The sequence below is a fragment of the Hemitrygon akajei genome, unplaced genomic scaffold (assembly GCF_048418815.1).
Source record: "Hemitrygon akajei unplaced genomic scaffold, sHemAka1.3 Scf000201, whole genome shotgun sequence".
In the NCBI taxonomy this organism is placed as follows: domain Eukaryota; kingdom Metazoa; phylum Chordata; class Chondrichthyes; order Myliobatiformes; family Dasyatidae; genus Hemitrygon; species Hemitrygon akajei.
In genome coordinates, this window is record NW_027332086.1 from 226,928 (window position 1) to 228,899 (window position 1,972).

General features: G+C 49.1%; 1 protein-coding gene across 1 annotated transcript; it reads left to right on the plus strand.

Moving 5' to 3' along the window:
* Positions 1 to 622: 622 nt before the first annotated feature.
* LOC140724390 (uncharacterized) lies at positions 623 to 1,588 on the plus strand. Its single transcript, XM_073038836.1, has one exon. The coding sequence runs from the start codon at positions 623 to 625 to the stop codon at positions 1,586 to 1,588; it is 966 nt and encodes a 321-aa protein (XP_072894937.1).
* Positions 1,589 to 1,972: the final 384 nt, after the last annotated feature.

Sequence of the window (1,972 nt, forward strand, 5' to 3'; positions counted from 1 at the left end):
GAGATGAAGAATTATCTCATCCCAGCTGGAAATGTGTTTTGTGTCTGAAATGAAGTTTTCTGTTGTAACTCAGTGAAATCCACTGGAACCGGGGAGCTGAGAACACACAAGCATTTGTTCACTGGAGATCAGTTCTTCAACTGCATTGATTGTACAAGGGATTCTAACGTCTGACTTTCTGAATTGCCAGATGATTGATCGCAGTGAGATATCATTCTCCTTCTCTCAGTGTGGGAAGAGATTCCCTCACAGCCTACCCACAGACACGCCAGTGAGTTCACAGTGGGGAGAGGCCGTTCACCTGCTCTATGTGAGGGAGGGGAACTACTCAGTCATCCAGTCTGAAGATACATCAGCAAGTTCACACCACAGTGAGATGCTCCACCCGTTCTGACAGCGGGAAGTAATTCATTCTTCCGTCGGTGCTAAATATACATCTGAAAATTCCCCAGTGAGAGGATGGTAACCTGTTTACATGGTGGGAAGGCATTCACACACTCAACCATGCCACAGTGACACCAACGAGTTCGCACTGGGGAGAGGCCAATCACCTGCTCCGTATGGGAAAGGATTCACTCAATCATCTCAACTGAATGAACACCAGTGAGTTCACACTGAAAAGATGCCGTTCACCTGCTTAGTCTGTGGGAAGGGATTCACTTGTTCATCCACACTACAGAGACACCAGCGAGTTCACACCGGGGAGAGGCCATTCACTTGCTCTGAATGTGGGAAGGGATTCACTGACTCATCCAAACTTGTGAGGCACTACCGAGTTCACACTGGGGAGAGGCCGTTCACTTGCTCTGAATGTGAGAAAGGATTTGCTCGGTCATCTCAACTGACTGAACATCAGCGAGTTCACACTGGGGAGAAACCGTTCAGCTGCTTTCAATGTGGCAAGGGGTTCACTCAGTCATCTCATCTGAAAGTACATCAGCGAATTCACACTGGGGAGAAACCGTTCAGCTGCTCTGAATGTGGGAAGGGATTCACTGATTCATACTCCCTCGTGAAGCACAGCCGAATTCACACTGGGGAGAAGCCATTCACATGCTGTGAATGTGGGAAGGGATTCACTGACTCATCCCACCTCGTGAAGCACAGCCGAATTCACACTGGGGAGAAGCCATTCACATGCTCTGAATGTGGGAAGGGATTCACTCAGTCATCTCATCTGAATGTACATCAACAAATTCACACTGGGGAGAAACCGTTCAGCTGCTCTGAATGTGGGAAGGGATTCGCTGATTCATACTCCCTTGTGAAGCACAGCCGAATTCACACTGGGGAGAAGCCATTTACATGCTGTGAATGTGGGAAGGGATTCACTGACTCATCACACCTTGTGAAGCACAGCCGAATTCACACTGGGGAGAAACCGTTCACCTGCTCAGATTGTGGGAAGGGATTCACTGCGTCGTCCAACCTGGTGAGGCACTGCCGAATTCACACTGGGGAGAAACCGTTCACCTGCTCAGATTGTGGAAAGGGATTCACTCGGTCATCAGGCTTGAAAGTTCACACTGGGCGATGCCAGTCACCTGTTCTGATTGTGGGAATGAATTCACTCAGACATCTCAACTGACTGAACATCAACTGCTCAGATGGGAACGAATTCACTCAGACATTACTGAGCAAACATCAGCGAGTTCACACTGTATAGAAGCTGTTCATCTGCTCTGACTGTGGGAATTAATGCATACATTCATCTCGGCTAACAAAAGACCAGACTGTTTTCAGCAGTGAGAGGACGTTGACTTGCTCAGACTGTGGGAAGGCATTCACACACTGATCCACACTGCAGAGACAGTGGTGGGTTCACACTGTGGGGAGGGTGGTCACCTGCTCAGACTGTGGGAAGTCATTCACACACTGATCCACACTGCAGAGACAGTGGTGGGTTCACACTGTGGGGAGGGTGGTCACCTGCTCAGACTGTGGAAAGTCATTCACACACTGATCCACACTG

Coding starts and splice junctions, on each gene's coding strand:
- LOC140724390 (XM_073038836.1), top strand. CDS start 623: ATGCCGTTCACCTGCTTAGTCTGTGGGAAGGGATTCACTTGTTCATCC.